The 20,453-nt window shown below is 39.7% G+C and overlaps 1 protein-coding gene across 5 annotated transcripts in view; it reads left to right on the plus strand.

The window, feature by feature from the left end:
* SASH1 (SAM and SH3 domain containing 1) overlaps positions 1-20,453 on the plus strand; it is a 192,099-nt gene that overhangs the window by 106,318 nt on the left and 65,328 nt on the right. Inside the window, exon 1 of one of the 5 annotated variants that reach the window (XM_063443326.1) lies at positions 2,426-2,705. The exons of the other annotated variants lie outside the window; for them this stretch is intronic. Within the exon in view, the coding sequence (XP_063299396.1) occupies positions 2,694-2,705 (12 nt within the window). The 5' untranslated portion in view covers positions 2,426-2,693. Of the gene's footprint in view, positions 1-2,425; positions 2,706-20,453 lie in introns of those variants that run through there. 5 annotated transcript variants of the gene reach the window in all.

Genomic DNA, 20,453 nt, shown 5'->3' on the forward strand with positions numbered 1-20,453 from the left:
GTTTTACCAGCCCATACCAGTTTAACATAATAAGCTTGTAAGATTTATCTTAAATTTAATGAAAGGTTACGAAAAGCTGTGTTGGTCCTTTGGAATATTTGGTATTCCAGACAAAATGTGGAGTGAGAGCATGTTTAGGAACATATGTTTTTTGTCCCCGGGAGTGTTTTAAATGTAATACACTTCAACAGGAAATATTTCCACAGAAAATGTCCAGTGACATCAGAAACTCAGGAGTGAAGCAGTGAGGGAAACATCTGCATTTACAACACACACTGTTTCATACATTTATTAGAATATGGGGTAAGAGCTGTTCTTTGTAAGAATATTTATCATTAAAAGGTATGAGTGAAGGATTTCCAGTAAAGGAATGATGGTGAAGACACACACGGAGCTTTCATATGCCATAGGAGTGATGAACACATTGAAAGACAACGTGTCCTGTAAGCTCTTGGTAAGCAAAACTTATAGTGTGCATTCCAACCTAACTAAAGGAAATATAATTTTGATTAAAGTTTGCACTACTGTTTTCCTTTTCTTTTTCCCCGATAATAATTCCTCAGTAATGCAGTTTTTCAAGTTGTTTAAAGTTTTTCCCAGTTGGTCATGTGGCTTTAAGAGTAGCATCAGAACTGCACATTAACGCAACCTGTCAATTCTCTATGAATGACATTATTAGATAAACCACTGAAAATCACCTATAGTCTTGGCTATCCTTTTTATAATGTGATGGCATGTATTGCATTGGAGAATGTATTCCTCCACTTACTAGGTTCAATGTCATAAATTGGTATCTTTTATAATAACCTCTTATAACCATCTTATATTTGACCTAGAACCAAAATGGAGGCACTCAGTTCCTTAAGCTAGCTAAATACCGCAGTGTGGATTTCAGTATTTACTTTTATTTATAGTCGTACTTTTATTTATAGTCAAAAACCTATTTTTAAAGATAAGCGATACATAAACATAATGTTAAATACTAAGAAGTCCCTATTAAATATGATAGAACATGGCTTTGTTCGTTAAACATTGAAATGAAAACCCCATTAATTCCATTTATACTATCATGGTTATTCACTAAAGTCAGAAGAAATGTTGGGAATTCAAAGTGAATTTAAAATTTAAGGCCACTGCAGTCTAACTTGAAAACATCTCCAGCTTTGCTTCCAATTTGTCTATATTGGCCTTAAATTTGAAAATTAATTTCAATTTAAGAGAATTCTCACTTTAAGAAAAATGACCCTGTCTGTTACTGTAGCCCTCTATATGGCTGAAATGGGGAGTTGGTTGTACTCTACCACAGTAGTCTCAGTTTTGCAATTTCGGTGATTGTTAATAACACGTGCATTATTTGGGTGATTCTGTATTGTGTATGACATCTCTCTGTTGTCATTTTCAGCATTAAAAGCACAACTTCAAAGTTTAAATTAGAATATTAATGTACAAGTTAAACTATTTAAGACCAATGAGGTAGCATACATATGGGATATGGAGAAAGGGAGATTCCTGTCCTCTGAAACATGTTCCAGATGTATCTGGAACAAAGAAGATTATTGCACAGGAGGTCAATAGTAGAGGAAATACCAGATCTCCTATACCACTACTTTACCCAGCCCAAATTGATCTTGGTGTGTGGGAAGAGGGGTCCTTGCCACCAGGTGTAATATGGTTAATAAAGTGCCCGCTCTATTCATTTATCCATTTCATTGCATGGTTTAACCCCTTAAGGACACATGACATTTGTGACATGTCATGATTCCCTTTTATTCCAGAAGTTTGGTCCTTAAGGGGTTACACAAGGAGCAGATGGACAGTTTTATGCCTACCTATGCATAAATCAGTCCACTAAAGTGGGTTCAACAGAACAAACCACCCTGAGAATTCCTGTCCTTGGTCTGAATCTTGTCTGTGTAATAATATAATATATATTAAAGAACTAACCACCCACGATGGTAGGCTTAACTGTAAAGGGCTGTATATATCTTCTATTGTACAAATAAACATCGGGAAGCAGGAAATCCATAACATAGGATGCCTGTACAAGGAAGCAACAATGAGATTTCTGCCATTCAAATATATAACATCCTGCACAAAGGCAATCCTCGTTTTGCTCTTGGGCATTCCCTTTCTGTCTCAAACCATATAAAGGATCAGACCCCATTTTCGGATTTTCCTGTACTTTATATTGCCTACAGAATCATTATTCCCATTTATTTCATTTTACTCAAATTCCATAGACAGCAATTAAGGCTTTGAGGCCAGCAAGAGGTTAGCTAGCCTTCCTCTGTGAAAACATGGATTGTTTGCAACATACAACACTCCCTTTTTTCCTTGTGGTGAATAGCAGATTTGCTTAAAGCTGATGACTTATGCCTTTTTTTTTTCCAAGCTCTGCGGCTCAGCAAGGATCTGGAGAATCAGTCAGAAAGCAGAAGGCAGCTAATTAAGTCCAGCATTCCCTCTCTTCTGCCTTTTTCTGTGCCCCCTCCCTTTTTAACCTAATAGCTGTTGTTCTGGAGCCTTTTATGTGTCTGATAGTGTAACTTGGAAAAGAAGTCGCGTGCACACCATTCCAATCACATGTTGCTCTTTGAGAAGTGCTTGATCACAGATTTAAGAGTTTTAAGGCTGAAACAAAGCAACAGTTAATTGTTCAGAAAGTCTAATAGGAACCGTGTTAGATCTTCTAAATGCCGAAGCTGGTAAGTCAACGCATCATTACTCTTTTTCCAAGTACGGCTTAATACTCTCTATTTACTAAACTCTTTCATTTGCTCCATTACTAAAGGTTTTACAGTGCTTCTCTATTCTTGTTAAATATTTGACACTGTGTATAGTGTCCATTTTCAAATTTACACTTTAGTTTGATTGGTTTTTTTTTTTTCATGTGGATGCTGAGAAATGAATCAGTCCTCTGACAATAAAGAGTTAATTAGTGCGTGCCTGGCACTCAAGCAGTTAAAAGTGATTTGCTTTTTTTTTGTTAGCTGGTTTTGGAGCACACGTTGCACTCATTCTAAATAAATGGCAACACAATGAGAAAGGTTTAGTGATACCCATTTGCTTGGTTAGAGGTTTCTATTTCTTTGGTACTGCTTTTTGTAGAAGGATCATGGAGATATGCAACATTGGGTTCTCAAATGTAATATGTATTGATTTTGTTATGATATACTTGGATTCCAAGTTCTTGTGGCTTATCTGCTGGCTTTCTATTGTAGTCAGTGAATTTCTAGATTCCCTTTTTAATCACATACTAAAACAAGTTTATTTTTATTAGAAATTCTACCAGAAAGACCTAATATTAAAACAGTTGTTTTCCTACAGTTCTATTAATGTGCAAGGTTGGTAAAAATCACTTCATTGTATATGTCCCTGTTTCTCCTTTATCTTGGAGCAGAACATTTGTGTCTTTGTAAGACTTGTATTCAAGGCTGCTCTAATAAAGTCATTTTTATTGGTGGCTAAATAGACAAACATGAAGTATAGAATATATTTTTCCATATCCATTTGATGGTTACCACACTAATCACATTAGTGTGAGAAACAAGTAGGTTTACAGATTCATTCCTAATTTATGTTTGTAACATGATTAATTCCACAGTCTTGTCATCCTGTCCTCGGAGATAAAATATATGTATTGACTGCAGTGCCAAAATGAAGGGGTATATTCATATTTGGCCTTGCCCCCTCCAAGGAATTTTAATGAAGGAGTCTGAAAGATGGGGGGGAGAGAGAAGAGTTGCAAGTCCAAATCATAGTCAGTCCAGTTTGCGAAGAGACATTTGGCTGGTTCTCCCAATTGCCATCTAATTGTAAAATACCGTAAATAAACGGAAAATATTTAACAATGCAGATTGTTTTGCAGCAATTTAGTTAAACTATAGCATGGCATCAAATTATATTTCTATACATATGTGATCTATTAGTTATTGGATATTTAATACAATAACATCGTTCTCTCCCTGGTGTGAAGTATGTTGGTATCAATTTCTTTGTTTATGTATCCAGCAGGCATCATGCATGAGAAGCTCATACTTTTTTGGGCATTTGTATAGCGCCAACGTATTCTGCAACGCTTTATTACAATATTAGAAAAATGGGAAAATTTAACAATAAATGAGACAATTACAGGAACAATAGACTGATGAGGACCCTGCTCAAACAAGTTTACAATCTAGAGAAGATTCTTAGATTAAATCATAAAATATTTTCTTGGCTATTATATATATATATATATAACTGCTTGCGTATTTTCTTCCATTAATTAGTAGTATGTCTAAATTAGAAGTGCATATACTTTCTACCCATAGATTTTGATATCACTGAAATACAGAGGATAATTTTCACTTTTCTAGCTGCATTCAACATATGAGTATATCTCATTTGACAGCGTTCACATGGCAATCACCAGTGCACACCACCACAAGTTGCACACAAAGCCCAAGACAACTTTTACTTATACCTAACATTCAGAATACTGATATTTTCTCATGTACAGAGTAAAAAGTTTTTGGATGTGATGTATTCGAATAGAGCATGTTGAGCTCTTTATGAAATACGTGACTGTAATTCTGGAACAAAGAAGAGACTGTTAATAGTCTGTTTTAATGTCACAAGACTTCACAAAGCTATCTGTCATTCTTATTAAAGGGACACTACCAAAATAAATCACGGTTTTGTTAATATCCCCCAAATGAAAGCATGCATTTTGTAATGTTATTTTCCCCCTTCATTAGGGTATGCTGCTGCCAAGAGATGCAAATTTCTTGTCTGAAGCCTTTTGCAAGCCCTCCTCTTCTTCACCAGCAAATACTTTCTGTGTCTGTCCAATGACAGACTTTCCAAAGCACCTTAGTGAGAAGTCTTTGCAAGCCAGGTGCTCTAATCATTTGCCGGCCTCCACTGAGCTAAACTACCAGGAAATAACTGGATCACTTGTCTGATTGACAGCTGGGGGATATAACAAGGTTAAATTATAAAAGTTCCAAATTCTTTTGAAATCTGCACTTATTGTAAAATGGAAAAAGGGGACACACTTTTTATACATAAAGTACTTAAGCAAGCGAAAGTGCTTTATGAGTTTTGTGTATTCCTTTAACCCCTTAAGGACACATGACATGTGTGACATGTCATGATTCCCTTCTATTCCAGAAGTTTGGTCCTTAAGGGGTTACGCATTTCCTTACTCTTACTTTTTTTTTTTCTTTTCTTCAGTGTAGGGGTTCTCAAACATGTTGCTATGTTTTTTTTAGTTTTTTTTTTTTATCTGATCTATATTTTTTATCCCTTTGCTGTTTGTATACTGACCTATACTGCTAACACGTCTTATAATACAAACCACTTCAATGAGTTGTTTCCTTTAATATACAGTGAGGGAAAAAAATATTTGATCCCCTGCTGATTTTGAACGTTTGCCCACTGAGACAGAAATAATCAGTCTATAATTTTAATGGTAGGTGTCTTTTAACAGTGAGAGACAGAATAACAACAACAACAAAAATCCAGAAAAACGGTTGTCAAAAAAGCTATAAATTGATTTGTATGTCAATGAGTGAAAAAAGTATTTGATCCCCTATCAATCAGCACGTTTTCTGGCTCCCAGGTGTCTTTTTTATACAGGTAACCAGCTGAGATTAGGAGCACTCTCTTAAAGGGAGTGCTCCTAATCTTAGCTTGTTACCTGTATAAAAGACACCTGTCCACAGTAGCACTCAATCAATCAGATTGCAAACTCTCCACCATGGCCAAGACCAAAGAGCTGTCCAAAGATGTCAATGACAAAATTGTAGACCTATACAAGGCTGAAATGGGCTACAAGACCATCACCAAGCAGCTTGGTGAGAAGGTGACAACAGTTGGTGCGATTATTCGCAAATGGAAGAAACACAAAATAACTGGCAGTCTCCCTCGGTCTGGTGCTCCAAGCAAGATCTCACCTCGTGGAGTTTCAATGATCATGAAAATGGTGAGGAATCAGCCCAGAACTACACGGGAGTATCTTGTTAATGATCTCAAGGCAGCTGGCACCATAGTCACCAAGAAAACAATTTGTAACACACTAAGCTGTGAAGGACTGAAATCCTGCAGCGCCCGCAAAGTCCCCCTGCTCAAGAAAGCACAAGTACAGGCCCGTCTGAAGTTTGCCAGTGAACATCCGAATGATTCAGAGGAGAACTGGGTGAAAGTGTTGTGGTCAGATGAAACCAAAATCAAGCTCTTTGGCATCAACTCAACTTGCCGTGTTTGGAGGAGAAGGAATGCTGCCTATGACCCCAAGCACACCATCCCCACCATCAGACATGGAGGTGGAATCATTATGCTTTGTGGGGTGTTTTTCTGCTAATGGGACAGAAAAACTGCACCACATCAAAGGGCCGATGGGCCATGTAGCGTCAAATCTTGGGTGAAAACCTCCTTCCCTCAGCCAGGACATTGAAAATGGGTCGTGGATGGGTATTCCAGCATGAAAATGACTCAAAACACACAGCCAATGCAACAAAGGAGTGACTCAAGAAGAAGCACTTTAAGGTCAGGAGTTGTCTAGCCAGTCTCCAGACCTTAACCCCATAAATCTGTGGAGGGAGCTGAAGGTTCTTGTTGCCAAACGTCAGCCTCCCTTTTTGTTGTTTTGTCTCTCACTGTTAAAATACACCTAACATTAAAATTATAGACTAATCATTTCTTTGTCACTTTTTCCCCCTCACTGTATGAATAATTGTAAAATTACCTTAAAGGGACACCATTGTCACCAGAACAACTACAACTTAATGTAGTTGTTTTGGTGTATATAGCCTGTCCCTGTAGGATTTTTAATGTAAACCCTGCCTTTTCAGAGGAAGACCTCTAGGGGCAGCCACTCAGACGGCCACTAGAGGTTCTTCCTGGGTCAGTTCCTCACTGTGTGCAGCACCTATGTTCAACGTCACCACCCTCTGCATGGAAGTGCTGAACGTTCCCCATAGATATTCATTGATTAAATGCATCTTGATGAGGAGATGCTGATTGGCACAGTGCCATACTTGCAGAACAGACTCCCAATGCCTTCCTATGGGAAAACATTGGTTTGGCTGAAATCATTAATTTTGTTGATCTCCGCCAAGGGGGCATAGTCAGATGCAGCCAGATTCGCATGGCGCTTAGAAAAAGATATGTTTATTACCTTTTTAAAATATGGTGAGGTGAGCAGGATGCCTTAACTGCATTTTTAACACTATAGTTACAGAAATACATTGTTTGTATTCCTGGCACTATTGTGTTCCTTTAACAATGTATATGCTTATTTAATGGGAAAAATTGAAATGCTGACAGATGCTTAAATAGTAGGATTTATCTGAGGTCTTCATTTAGATTTCAGAAACATTCTCATCGGCCTTTATTTTTTTTGGATGAATCAGCTTCTCACGGAAGTTTTACATATTACTTGGGAATCACAGCTTGCCAAAAGAGTCTGTGCTTTATGGGACTGACTTCAGCTTAAGGGAGAATTATTCCCCAAATGTCCCTGATAAAAGCCAGCAGTGCTCTCTACACACAGATCCGATTGCAGTATTCCATCTATCTAGCTCTCTAGTTTTTCTATTTCTGTGTATAGTTATTTAACAGAATGTGTTAATTCCCCATCTAGCTGCTATACTGATAGGTGTCATCTACCAGCTATCTAGCAAATGTCCCTATTTAGGAGGGACAGTCCCTAATTTGGGCCCAAATCCCTCTGTCCCTCATTTCTACAGCTCTATATTGTTGGTACTTGTGAGTGTATAACAGGGCTCCACAGCAATACTCACATGTGTGTTTTAAAACACAATAATTGTGTTTAGAAATCAGTCTATTTAAATAAGATTGTTCTTGTTCCAAATTACATTTTAACTCCATATATTAGTAAGTCACGTATAATTTCTGAAATACTCCACCTCTCACGCTACTGCCCCTTCTTGCAGTGCTGCGAGTAGGTGCATGTCTACTAAACAGTGAGCAGTCAGAGGGTGCTCACTGTTGTGAAAAAGACCCCTCCAATCCAATAAAGGTGGATTTGACCATGGTGGAGCATGGGGGCATAATGGGGGGACCTAGTGTTCCCCACACCTGTTTCCTGTGAATGGGGGCCATTAAACTAAATGGTATAACTAATTACATAAATCCGCCGAAAAAAAAATCATGTGCGGACTGAGCTTGCAGGGTAGGAAAAACAAAGGTAAATCTTGATATTTACCTGTCACAGCAGTCTGGTTGGATGGATAGTCAACCAATCAGAGCGCTTTGAGTCAATTTCGGGGAAAGGCTTTATAAGGCTTTCCCCACCCTGCAAGCTCAGTCTGCGCAGAGCCCTTGCCGGATTATGATGGAATATTTTTTTTTTTTTGTTAGGATATTTTTTTTCTAGTTCAACGTGACATTGGGGGGGGGGGTTCTCCAGGGGTGACAAGAGGTTAGGGGACCCCAAGTGACTAGGAGGTAATTATTTTTACATTTGTGGCAGATGGGGGCACCACATTTTCATTTAGGGCTCCCACCCATCCCTAATGGGTGGGGGCTGGGGGAGGACTCTAGTTCCCCCATTATCATTTAGGGTCACTACCAATGGATGAGGGCTCGGTGGGACATGGGGGGGGGGGGACTATAGGTCCCCCATCTATCATTTAGGTAGCCCACCCAGCTCCAATGGCTGTACTCGCGGCACAGCGGAGGCGGAATTTAACCTCCTTTATACTAAAATGGGGGTCATATTGACCCCCATAGAGTGAAGAGGGCATGGGGGATTTAGGAAGTGGTGGGGAGTGCAGGTTCCTGCCACTTCATTTTTTAAGTATTACAAGGAGGAAGCCACAAACCGGTAGTTCCACCCTTTTAATAAGCTAAACAAATAGCAATATGGTCTTTGTTTTGATACATTGTCATTTATATTCATTTTTTAATCTTTTGGACGAATAGCCAAAATTCAGACAAAAACAAATGCCCAAGTCTACAAGTGAGCACGTGCAACCTAGCGCGGGTAAATAAAGGTTGATACGGTAAACGGCATCCAGAAACACAAAGATGGCAGCGCTAAGAATATCTATCTGAAGCAGAAACGAGGCAGTAAAAAAAAAAAAAAAAGGTGAAATGGGGGACCTAGAGGCATTCGGGTTCTTAGCATCTCCTTTTATTGCCATGGCAATCTTGTTGTCAGCAAAGGCATTAAGATGTAGTTGTTCTGGTGACTATAGTGTCCCTTTAAGAAATTAGTTATCTTGGTAGAAGCATTATAAGCATTTTCTGATTAATTCAAGCTTCTGGAATCCTCTTAAGGAATTTTTCATGTGTGTTAATCTTTTGGCATGGCTGAGAACACAGGCTCCCTGTGACACTCAAATCTGTATCAGTTTGGCAGGGCAGAATTTTCAGTTATTCAGCAAGGCCAAACAGGGCCGCCACCAGAAATTTTGGGGCCCCTGACAAAGCACAAGGTCTGGGCCCCCCGCCCCATCCCCCCGGCCCGCCCCATCCCCCCGGCCCACCCACGAGTCCGCCCACAGGACTCTTACCTAGTCCGCAGACAATGATGCAGGACTGAATGTGGTGTGTATAGTGGAATTAGAATGTGTGTAATGGATGTAGTGTTTGTGTGTATTAGATACTGTGTGTGTTTGTGTAGCGGATGCAGTGTGTGTAGTGGATGTAGTGTGTTTGTCTAGTGGATGTAGTTTTTGTGTGTACTAGATGCAATGTGTTTAGTGGATGTAGTGTGTGTTTTAGACGCAGTGTCTCTGAATAGTGAATGCAGAATGTTTAAATGTGTGGTGGATGTAGTGTGTGTACTGTGAATACAGGATGTTTGTGTAGTGGATGCTGTGTGTATAGTTAATGCAGAGTGTGTGTCAGTGTAGTGAATGCAGAGTGTGTTTCAGTGTAGTGAATGCAGAGTGTGTGTTAGTGTAATAAATGCAGAGTGTGTGTGTGTCAGTGTAGTGAATGCAGAGTGTGTGTGTTAGTGTAGTGAATGCAGAGTGTGTGTGTTAGTGTAGTGGATGCAGAGTGTGTGTGTTAGTGTAGTGGATGCAGAGTGTGTGTGTTAGTGTAGTGGATGCAGAGTGTGTGTGTTAGTGTAGTGGATGCAGAGTGTGTGTGTAAGTGTAGTGGATGCAGTGTGTGTGTGTTAGTGTAGTGGATGCAGTGTGTGTGTTAGTGTAATTAATGCAGTGGGTGTGTCGGTGTAGTGAATGCAGAGTGTGTGTTGGTGTAGTGAATGCAGAGTGTGTGTTGGTGTAGTGAATGCAGAGTGTGTGTCGGTGTAGTGAATGCAGAGTATGTGTCGGTGTAGTGAATGCAGAGTGTGTCAGTGTAGTGAATGCAGTGTGTCAGTGTAGTGAATACAGTATGTGTGTGTTAGTGTAGTGGATGCAGAGTGTGTGTTAGTGAAGTGAATGCAGTGTGTGTGTGTTAGTGTAGTGGATGCAGTGTGTGTGAGTGTAGTGAATACAGTGTGTTAGTGTAGTGGATGCCGTGTGTGTTAGTGAAGTGAATGGAATGTGTGTGTTAATGTAGTGAATGCAGTGTGTGTGTTAGTGTAGTGAATGCAGTGTGTGTTAGTGTAGTGGATGCATAGTGTGTGTCAGTGTAGTGGATGCAGAGTGTGTGTTAGTGTAATGAATGCAGTGTGTGTGTTAGTGTAATGAATGCAGTGTGTGTGTTAGTGTAGTGAATGCAGTGTGTGTGTGTTAGTGTAGTGAATGCAGTGTGTGTTAGTGTAGTGAATGCAGTGTGTGTTAGTGTAGTGAATGCAGTGTGTGTGTCAGTGCAATGAATGCAGAGTGTGTGTTAGTGTTGTGAATACAGTGTGTGTTAGTGTAATTAATGCAGTGTGTGTGTTAGTGTAATAAATGCAGTGTGTGTGTTAGTGTAATGAATACAGTGTGTGTGTTAGTGTAGTGAATACAGTGTGTGTGTTAGTGTAGTGAATACAGTGTGTGTGTTAGTGTAATGAATGCAGTGTGTGTGTTAGTGTAATGAATACAGTGTGTGTGTTAGTGTAGTGAATACAGTGTGTGTGTTAGTGTAGTGAATACAGTGTGTGTGTTAGTGTAATGAATGCAGTGTGTGTGTTAGTGTAATGAATGCAGTGTGTGTGTTAGTGTAGTGAATGCAGTGTGTGTGTGTTAGTGTAGTGAATGCAGTGTGTGTTAGTGTAGTGAATGCAGTGTGTGTTAGTGTAGTGAATGCAGTGTGTGTGTTAGTGTAATTAATGCAGTGTGTGTTAGTGTAATTAATGCAGTGTGTGTTAGTGTAATTAATGCAGTGTGTGTGTTAGTGTAATTAATGCAGTGTGTGTGTTAGTGTAATTAATGTAGTGTGTGTGTTAGTGTAATTAATGCAGTGTGTGTGTTAGTGTAATTAATGCAGTGTGTGTGTTAGTGTAATGAATGCAGTGTGTGTGTGTTAGTGTAATGAATGCAGTGTGTGTGTTAGTGTAATTAATGCAGTGTGTGTTAGTGTAATTAATGCAGTGTGTGTGTTAGTGTAATGAATGCAGTGTGTGTTAGTGTAATGAATACAGTGTGTGTTTGTGTAATAAATGCAGTGTGTGTGTTAGTGTAATTAATGCAGTGTGTGTGTTAGTGTAATGAATACAGTGTGTGTGTTAGTGTAATGAATACAGTGTGTGTGTTAGTGTAATTAATGCAGTGTGTGTGTTAGTGTAATTAATGCAGTGTGTGTGTTAGTGTAATTAATGCAGTGTGTGTGTTAGTGTAATTAATGCAGTGTGTGTGTGTGTTAGTGTGTTTATTAGTGTATGTATGTAATGTAATGAAAGGTATTCCCCCCTCCCTGTTTCTTACCTTGTTCAGGGAGGGGGGAAGATCCTTTGATCCCTGGTGGTCCGGTCCGGTGGCATTCTGGGCCCCCGGCTCCCTGTATTTGCAGAGGGGGCCCAGCGGACTGCAGGAGCACTTTCCAGGATTTCCCTGCGTCTAACTCCCGCGAGATGTGGTGTGCGCGCCGCGCGGAGCGTTGCCATGGTAATCCATGGCAACGCTCTACCGACAGCACATCTCGCGGGAGTTAGACGCAGGGAAATGCTGGAAAGTGCTCCTGCAGTCCGCTGGGCCCCCTCTGCAAATACAGGTAGCCGGGGGGGGCCCGCGGCTGCACATATATATAGCGATCATCGCTATATATATGTGCAGAGTGTAATTGTGGGGCCCTGGACTGCCAAAGCAGTCCGGGCCCCCCAGGACCGCCGGGCCCGTGACAACCGTCACGGTTGTCACCCCCTGATGGCGGCCCTGAGGCCAAATCATGTTTATTCGTACAAATATTTTTGACTTGATATGATGAAAATTAAACTTCCTCATGTGCTCAAGAAAGGGACTGTACTGGGGCATTGTTGCCAATCCTCTAAAAAACAGTGGCAAAGAATAAAGATGTTGAACCTATAGAATATGCTGTAGTGCTTAAGGTGCCTGGAGTGTCCGTTTAAATGATCTGCTGTAAAGGGTAGACCTTTTTTGGGCTAGGCTGGATAGGTAAGTTTTTTTTGCTATTCAGTTGTAATGAGGACTGGAAATTATGTTACTGTTCTTAAAGGGACGGCTACAGCTTATTAATGTAGTTGTTCTGGTGTGTGTAGTATGTCCCTGTAGGCTTCAAAGAAAAGGCAGTGTTTACATTACTTTTTAGCAACACCTCTAGTGGCAGTCACTCAGAAGGCCACAAGAGGTGCTTCCTGGTTCAGTGCTGATGACGTTCAGCGTCTCCATGCTCTGCATGAAGGTGCTGGATGTTCCCCATAGAGATGCATTAATTCTGTGGGGAATGTTTAGTGCCTCCACATTACATTAATCAGCATCTCCTCATAGAGTTGCATTGATCTCTATGGGGAGATGCTGATTGGTGCAGGGTGGCTTTTGCTGGGTATGCACACTAGCCTCCCAATGCTTTCTAATGGGAATGCATTGGATTTTACGAAGATTGCCAATTTTAATGATTTCAGCCAAGAGGGTGGAGCCAGCCACTAAGATATCTACCCAGTGCTGGAAGAAATGTGTGTTTAAACACCATTTACTCATCTTACAGGGGGGTAGGGGACATAAACTATGTTTTTGCAGCTATAGTATCCAAAATATTCACTTGTGTGATGACATAATGTTAATACTTCAGTAAACTGTACATTTTTTCCACACAATGCAACATTTCCATTTATTTGTGCTGTAATGTAGCTTTCATTTTTGGTTCCTTAGACCTCAGTTTTTATGGATGGAACTTGGTACGACAGACTGGCCAGTAAGTTTTAGCTGTGGTTCTATTCCTATTTTGACAAAGACTCAAATTATGTAGCCAGTCCTAATTAAAATGGTATTTTTTTTTTTTTTATCTGTAACTTTTTTGGTAAACAATTTAAAAAAAATATTTTTTGCTTAAACAATAACCCCTTCACACCAGTACTTATTTATACACGACTGCCAGGCTATACAACCATACCCCACAATTGTTTATAAATGATTGGCATTATTGCAAACTAAATTTATTTATTACAAATTAATTTTGTTTGCAAATTATGCTACAACTATAGTCAGATAGCTAACAATGCAGGGCTACGCTACATTGAGTGACTGGCAGGAGGGAGCACTGTGCGCTTCCCTCCTGCCGGGTCACCCAAATCTGGGGCCCCCGGGCCGGTGCGCCCTAGGCGACTGCCTAAGTCGTCTATAGGACGCGCCGGCCCTGGTGTTAGGAACACAAAGCTGTATTCCTAACAATATAATGTCCCTCTGCCGCTTGCCACAGCATTGAAAGGGTTAAAAAAAAAACTTTTAAAGATTTTTTTATCACTTACCCTATTACTTTGTCTCAATGCTTTCCTCTGGGGATTTTGAAAGCGTTGGACGACCTATTACAACAGGGGCACTGCACTCAGACCACTTCAATGAGATGAAGTGGTCTGGATGCTTTTAGTGTCCCTTTAAATACATCTGACTCTTTTATAGATTATAACCCTAACAAGCAATAAGGGTTAATGGGTTAAATATTAAATCATCTCAGGTAATTTTATTTGGAAGGCTCTTGGTATGGCAATGCAGAAGCCAATCTCTACTAAAACAGTGTTTATATGCTTGGTCCGAGACACCTCTTTGTTCTTTTCATTGTGTGCCTGCCAATGTGACTTCAGTAGTAATATCAGCCAGGGTGTGGTCATATGACTTGCTTTCACAGTTCATGTCCCCCACATAGTATAATTGTCAATAAGCAGGGAAAGTGAAACATCAGTTTATAAATCAGAGTTTTATTATTATGAGGGAAAATGTAAAAATGAAAATATCATTAAACATTTGTAAATGAACTGATTATAAAGTACTTGAAAGATCATGAAAGATTCTTTGTCTTGGACTCCTGTGTGCATGGTTAGATTGATATTTGGAACATCGAGCCTTTATCCTCAAGCTGTTCTTTGACACGATTTCCCATAATTCTCTGCTACCAGTAACTGGCAGCAAATTATGGACAATGTAGTCCACCAGTACCTCATATAGAACATATCTTTAAAGTAGTTTTTTTTAAGGAATAAATCCTAATTTATTTCTTTGTAATGCCACAGGAATACTCTTTCTGCATAGTGGCACATGCTTATATTTGCTCCATATAAACATAACCTTGTAATATGCACATATACAGCCTTACCTGATAAACAATGTTTTGGAGAGGTGTGATAGACAGAGTACTCACTAATCTGAAAACAAGGCTGCTTCCAATAAACATTGCTTGCATTTTTTTTCTTCACATTTCTCCATTCATGTTTCTCCTTTTATTCCTGTTCTCCTTTTTGCATACATATACAAAACCCTTTCTGAATTAAAAAAAAAAAAATCCTGGCTTTTCTCTCTGGATGAGAACATTGCAGCTGTGCTAAGTATATACTTGTTCCAAGTAAAGCTGAGAAGTTCCACCCTAGAAATCATGCCAACCTTCCTGGAGATTTCAGTCTAGTCCTTTGGCAACTAGCGCTCTTCTCTCCCTTTAAATGTATAATTTTGTGTATTGGATCTGTTGCTTTGTTTTGGTTTAAAACCATAAAGCCAGCTGTCTACAATCTGATGTAATGTTTCCTTGGAAACCTAAATGAAACACCCGGGTGTCATACGCAGAGATGAATCTATTCGTTTTGCCAACATTATCAAATGGCTGTGCCATATGTACTCTGCAGTGGAAATATTTGCTTTACCAGAGATGCAGATGAGACTTGTATATGTGTTTGTTTTGAATGATCTATGTCATCTTGAAATCAGTGGTACAAATACTTGGCTCTTTATGTTATTGAACACTGTCCCAATTGATTACAGCTGCAGCTATGATTATTCTGCGTTTATTAGAAGCATGCATTTTTGTGTTGTTAAATATATTTATATAGTTTTGCCTTTAAATGTGTGCCTGCATTTTTTCCAATTTGTCCATTTTAATTTTTTCCTTAAATCGAAATGAGGGAGTACAGAAAGGGAAAAAGGGGTGGGAAACCAGCAAAATTCACTGTTACAAGCACATGGTGCACAGCGTTACATGGCTTTACACTGTTCACATTCATAAGTAACTTTTGCATAGAGATGCTACGCATTTCACTGGTTAAAGTGACATACTCAAGTGCATGGCATAGTGTGTTCCCATCATGTAAATTAAACAATAAACAAAACATCTTGAATACATAAGAATTAAAAAGTAAGGGTGATAAATGGGGGGTGAGGGAGAACCTGTGTCGTTCATGTACTGATAAGGTTGCATTACTGCATTGGTGGTGTGCCTGCATTTTAAATCCAAGAGATAAACAAATAACATGGTAGTTGGGATTGGAGCTCCCTTCATTAGCCCTAGGTCCATATTCTGCCAATATGGTGAAACTGCCAATATCCCAGATATGAACCTCATCCCTTCTGCATGATTTAACCATCAGGGAAGGATTGTATGGCTTGTGGAGAGGATTGGGGGCTATCCTTCTCACTACATACAACGAACCCAGAGACTATGAATTATTATATGGGCTCTTCTACCTCTCCTGGTGCATTGTAACAATACAGACTATCCACTGGCATTGAAAGTTTCATTTAGCCATTCCAGAGGCTGTTATTGTTTTGAATGTTGACCTTGTGTAATGCAATTGGTTGTAGACATGTTCTTTTTGTGAATGCGTGTGTCTAAGGTTATCTTGTGCATTCTCCTATCTTAATTCTGGTTTGAATAGATTACTTTTAATGTTATTAAAGTGCCAATGTCACCTTCTGGGGACTTTGCAGAATTTGCAAAGACCCACGACGGCGAGTTCGCTGCTGGGGGTCCAGTGGCCAGGGAGTGGCAAGCTAAGGTGAGATTCAGTTACTTGAACCTCTCCCTCGCAGGCAGTGCCGTCTTCTTCAGCTCCATATATAAAGCCAATTCCCTGCAGCCATCACTGGTGACATTTGGGGGGGATTGACACTTCTAGATGTCAGTAGCTGCACCCAGTATCTAGAAGTGTCAGGTGGAGGAAATATACGGATACAAAGTAGTCAGTAATTTGTCTCTGCATATATCATGACTGGGTTGGAATTTCAGTGAAATTATAACAACGCTATTATTATTATTAATAACAGTTAACAGTCTTGTAAAAAGATTCTGTCTCTGTGAAATACTCACTTTCTTCTGACCAATAAAGGTTTAAAAAAACTTTATTTACTCACCTGATTCGGGCACCAATGTCCCTGGGAAGGCGCTCCACCTACTCCAAACAGGGGGGGGTTTAATATGCACGCACGGGGAGCGCATTAGGCCCTCCCCATAGGAGAGCATTACCTTAATGCTTTCCTATTTGGTTTTTACTTTGCTGGATGTCCTCATGCAGGCGACCTAAGTGGTTGTTTGGTAGACAGCCACTGGAGGCTGACTTAGTGCTGCAATGTAAACATTGCAGTTTCTCAAAAACTGAGCTGAAATGGTAGTACATGTGTATTTGAGAATAAAATATTTTTTTTCTTCTTCTTATGTGGAATAGGAAAATTAATACCATTTAAAAAAGGCATTACCTACAGCTAACAATCATTCTCACTTTTTATGTAATTAACCACTTTCCTTTCTGTACAGTCATAAATATGAACACTTAGATACTATAGTTGCTTCCTTTCTTGGAAAAAAATACTGACCATGCTAATGTGCATAATTCATTATATATTGTGACATTACAGGAAGTGACAAAAGAGAAAACAACATATATATCAATGTGTTGGAAACAACCACCTAAGCCTAACTAACACTCAGTCTCTTAATCCTCAGCACCCATTTTGTCCTAACTACACTGTTAACACTGCTAGACATCCATTTTAAGTGTAGTTAGGACAAAATGGGAGACTGAGTCTGAGTGTTAAGAGACTGAGTGTTAGTTAGGCTTAGGTGGTTGTTTCCAACACATTAATACAGGAGCAGCAGTTACAATATACTCACTGTTGGTTGTATTGCTGGAGGTAGCGTACATTATGCCTTAGTGTACATTATGGTCTGCCTGCTTCTTAAAGCTTCATAGACCATAGTGTTCCCTTCTGTCAACCATTATTTGCTTTAAAAAAACAAAACGTTAAATTGAACTTACTCACCCCGTTTTCAATGGTGGGACTCCTCCACTGCAGCGGCCCGCTAAACCTTCGAAGTCTTTGCGATCTAGTCAAATCCATTGCTTCTCTTACAGAAGCAGTGGCTTAGAGATATACATGCAGGGTCAATCACCGAACTCCTCTAATCAAATGTCGCTATTAGCAGCTGTGGTGGACCGCCTGGTACCCCAACTGGGTACCTCTGGCAATCGCGCTTCCTAGTAGTCGCCGAGTACCATAAGCACCGCATCAGACACCATAAGCACTGTAGCCCCCCTTAGCCATCACAGTTTGGCTGGGGTCTCGCCGTCCCTTCCCACCCTTGACCAACACCTGGATCTAGATTCCATTGGGAAGACCTCTCCTCCAAGAGAGTATTGCAGTATAGCCAGTAAAAGAGCAAGTATAGCTGTGTTGCTTAATGCTGGGAAGTAATCTGTTTTATTAGAGGCCACACAGCCTTTTATGCAAAAGCCCCTGCAAGAGGTTTCCAATCCAACATTACAGTGAAATCCCTCCCAGGATCCTCTGTGCTTGAGACATAATTACCTGAGCAAACATCTAATTTAATTATCGTAAACATAATTTAATTATCTCTCAGTGACAGATCCACATAAAATACACGAAAACCCCACAAAGGTCATATCCCCTGATAGCCCCGATCTGGGTGACCAACATCCAAAAATCACCCAAATCGGTTCAGGGGTTAAGGTTTTCCATGGAAGTCCCGTTTTTGACTGACCGCACATGTAGCTTAAGCATAAAATAGTTCCATGAAATCAGTGCTAGCGGCCGGTCAACTTCGGTAACATGAAAACAAATAAAATACCGAACATAATCCATAATTACAATGTGTAGCTTGTTCACCTCATCCATGTGAACAAATCCACCGAACAGTACCCCTCCAGGTTGTATAGAAACGAACGCAGGCGATGATGGAAGTCCAGTGGTGTTCGGGAGTTTCAGTGTCTGATTTTAGTTCCATGAGCTTGATGCCCAAACACTGCTGCCTGCGTTCGCGGAGAACAAGATGGCCGCCACCTCATGCTCGTTCATACGAACTGCGGCCATCCAGACGAACAATAAGAACAATGAGCTGGAAATCGTTACCAGGTGTCAAATGGGGATTAACAAGCACACGGGTGGTCTCTGGTTCGTGCGGTTGTTCGGTTCCCGAACGGCATAGGGAAATTACACAAACCAAGCCTTTTAAACTGTCTTTTACGGGTTTCCTTGCAGGGCCCATAGTATGTGGGCAGGAGGCTGGCATGCAGGCACCTCCAGGAGCCCATGGCTAGGTCACGTTCGCCACAGCAGCATTGGATTTCCAGAGTTTTACTCCATCTGGAGGAGAAGGAACCTATAGTGGGTCTCAAGAAGACAGTCACCAAACCTTGATTTAACACTGTGATTTAAGTATTGCAGTTCCAATGTTTCACATTGCAAGGTTAAAAGGACGGGTTCCCTGCACCCGGCCACTTGAGAGGAAGTTGTCTAGGAGGTCACCCTAGTGTTCCTTTGACGCATGACATTTCGTTACATAGTTGTCTAGGTTGAAAAAAGACCAAAGTCTATCAAGTTCAACCCTGAATCCTGTTCTTTTATGCTGCTGTTAGTGGGCAGAGGGAATGTGACATCACTTCCCTTCCTTTACTTGCTCAGTCTCTCTCACACAGAGCGAGAAAGTGCCACACAATATGGAGCAGAGACAACTTTGCATGATACACATTTTCTTTGTTCCTGCATCATTACAAGAACAAATTACAATCTATCGGTACCAGAGAGGGACATTTGTCTGGAACAATACCAGTCAGGTGGCTGGTCTTAAATATATAGCATATTGTATACTATTCTATTAGTGCCTTCCCCAGCTCAATGGAGCCCCCTCTATTTCTGGGCAGAGTGCAATAAAGTCTAATAAAGGTGTTTTGTGAAATTAACCCTGTAATATATTCCAAAATAGTTTAAAAAGGATGACTGAGGTACTTTTAAAATTGACGTATGGACTGTCAAAATAATGCCATGCACATTAATTGGCTCCCAGTAAAAAAAGTTAAGGACCGCTGATATTAAATGCAGATTTTTTTTCATCCGTCAGTGAATTTCATCACTTACTTTAAAACACAGATTATTTTGAACATGTGTTGTGAAACCTTAAGTGGGGGTAAAATTCATATGAAGCATTTTATCTTTTTATCATTATTCTTCCTGTAAAAGCACAGGCACAGATTATTTGTCTCTTTAAAATATAGACACACTGTTTTAAATTGAAGATGTTTTTTGTGAACTCTATATGTGGCTTACACATGTCTGTTTTTGAAAGATTTTATATATCATGCTAAATACTTGACAATAATTTAGTCAATTTATGTCACTGCATATGTGCTAAGAAGGCATCACTATCACAAAGGTCAACTAAGTGGTAACAACAAATATTCATAATACTAAAATAAGTCATAAATAATTCATTTTGATTTTAATTTATTGCACATTTTGACCTAGATTTCCATACGAATGTCTGGTATTTCTTATTTTTATGAAATATTTTTGAGCTTGTGTTGCTTGTGGCCTATCTGTATATTTATTCATGAAGGTCTTTATTTTGTTGTATTTCTCATGTGCATTTTAGATGAGTGCATACTGATAAACTGTTTTCTAAGCTCTCCACTAAAAAAAAACAAAACAAAAAAAAAAAACGTATATTTCATTGCATACTTTGAGAGGGAATTTTCATGCAGTAGTAATTGATAGCCCAAATTGTTTTTTTTTTGTTTGTTTTTTGTGTGTGCTAGAATTAACTGAATATAACTGATGATTTATAATGTTTTAAATGTCCTAATCATTGAATGATCTACACTCTGCATAAGCTTG

Source organism: Pelobates fuscus, chromosome 2 (assembly GCF_036172605.1).
Source record: "Pelobates fuscus isolate aPelFus1 chromosome 2, aPelFus1.pri, whole genome shotgun sequence".
Taxonomy (NCBI): Eukaryota; Metazoa; Chordata; class Amphibia; order Anura; family Pelobatidae; genus Pelobates; species Pelobates fuscus.